Source organism: Anomaloglossus baeobatrachus, chromosome 12 (genome assembly GCF_048569485.1).
Source record: "Anomaloglossus baeobatrachus isolate aAnoBae1 chromosome 12, aAnoBae1.hap1, whole genome shotgun sequence".
Taxonomy (NCBI): domain Eukaryota; kingdom Metazoa; phylum Chordata; class Amphibia; order Anura; family Aromobatidae; genus Anomaloglossus; species Anomaloglossus baeobatrachus.
Window position 1 is genome coordinate 3,387,763 of NC_134364.1, and position 1,855 is coordinate 3,389,617.

A 1,855-nucleotide genomic window follows, 5' to 3' on the forward strand; every position below is an offset into this window, starting at 1 on the left:
TGTGTGTGTACGTATGAGGTGTGTGTACAATGTGTGTATGTGTCGCTTGTGATTCAGTATGGTACAGTGTGTGTGTACAATGTGTGTATGTGTGTCCCTTGTGTTCAGTATGTACAGTGTGTGTGTACAATGTGTGTATGTGTGTCCCTTTGTGTTCAGTATGTACAGTGTGTGTGTACAATGTGTGTATGTGGTGTCCCCTTGTGTTCAGTATGTACAGTGTGGTGTGTACAATGTGTGTATGTGTGTCCCTTGTGTTCAGTATGTACAGTGTGTGTGTACAATGTGTGTATGTGTGTCCTTTGTGTTCAGTAATGTACAGTGTGTGTGTACAATGTGTGTATGTGTGTCCCTTGGTTCAGTATGTAAAGTGTGTGTGTACAATGTGTGTATGTGTGTCCCTTTGTGTTCAGGTAGTACAGTGTGTGGTGTACAATGTGTGTATGTGTGGTCCCTTGTGTTCAGTATGTACAGTGTGTGTGGTACAATGTGTGTATGTGTGTCCTTTGTGTTCAGTATGTACAGTGTGTGTGTGTTGCACATATAGTGACAGGCAGCACAGTAATTGCAACTCGCCTTTATTTTCAGGAATTATAATCTTTTGTAGGAGCGACACATATCAGAGCACTGACTAATGTAGAAAGGACATGTACAAAAAACACCACATAAAAGAGGAGCGAGGGCCCTGTCCAGAAGAGCTGACAATCTGAGGAAACGGAAACAATAATGCTAAAAACTGTTTTTACTGCTTCACTAGATACATACAAGGGTGTAGAATGAGGTTCCCAATGTACAGGGGAGGTTCTGTATCATCACAAGGTGGAGCAGAGGGGTTTTTTTTTAAAAAAAGAGCCGTTTTTTTGAGCCGAAAGAGCCGATTCTTTTTGGTGAGCCGAGCCGGAATGAGCCGGCTCATCAAAAAGAGCCGGAACTGCCCATCACTAGTCTCTACCACTCCCATAATTCCCGCCGTCTCCTCCCCTCCTGTCATCTCCGCCCCTCCCATAGTCTCCGCCCCTCCCATAGTCTCCGTCCCTCCCATAGTCTCCGCCCCTCCCATAGTCTCCGCCCCTCCCATAGTCTCCGTCCTCCCCATAGTCTCCGCCCTCCCATAGTCTCCGCCCATTCCTACCTGGAATCCATCCACGTTGTACCCTGACCAGTCACTCAGCGGCTGCAAACCCACACGAGCCGCCGCGGCATCAGAGAGCGCACCGACCCCGAACTGCACCGACCGCAGCTGTGGAGAGAACGCCCACATCAGCACCGGGGGAGGAGCCACTGGGGGAGGAGCCACTGCGGATTGAGGGGCGGAGGGGGGTCACTGAAAGAGGGGGGATACCAGTGAGGAGAAAAGGGGCCACGGGGCGGAGAAGCCAACAGGAAGAGAGGAGGAGCCACCCGGGGAGGGGGAGCCATGAGGAAGAAAGGGAGGAGTCACTCGAGAAAGCGTCCTGGCTGGGAAGGCACGGTCACCGAAGGAGGAGCCTCCAGAAAAGGGGGGCGGGTGTCATTTGGGGTCAGAGATAAGCCATAAGAGGGAAGTTCTACTGTGGGAGGAGTCAGCACAGGAGGCGGAGCAACATGGGCGGGGTCTCCGGGAGCAGACGGAGGGCGTTGTCGCCATAGGCGGAGCTATGAGAGAAGGGGCGGTGTCCCCGTGTGAGGAGGGCGGGGAGGCTGGGTACTGACTCTGGGCTCCCCGGGCCGGAACTCCAGCACCTCGGCCAGGTCGGCGGGCGGGCTTCTTCTCCGGTAGAGGCGGAAGATCTTGCGGAAAGCGTCCTCCCCCTGCTCCAGCACCGCGGCCGCCATCTTCACCCTGCACACAGGGCGCCGTCATCCTGTGTCTACT

General features: G+C 53.4%; 1 protein-coding gene across 1 annotated transcript in view; it reads right to left on the reverse strand.

Annotated features, from left to right (window-relative positions):
- Positions 1–1,855, reverse strand: part of ALKBH1 (alkB homolog 1, histone H2A dioxygenase) — a 25,109-nt gene extending 23,254 nt beyond the window's left edge. The window contains exons 1-2 of the mRNA XM_075330950.1: positions 1,693–1,855; positions 1,133–1,240 (exon numbers count right to left, since the gene is read on the reverse strand). Of these exons, the coding sequence (XP_075187065.1) occupies positions 1,133–1,240; positions 1,693–1,815 (231 nt within the window). The 5' untranslated portion in view covers positions 1,816–1,855. The remainder of the gene's footprint in view (positions 1–1,132; positions 1,241–1,692) is intronic.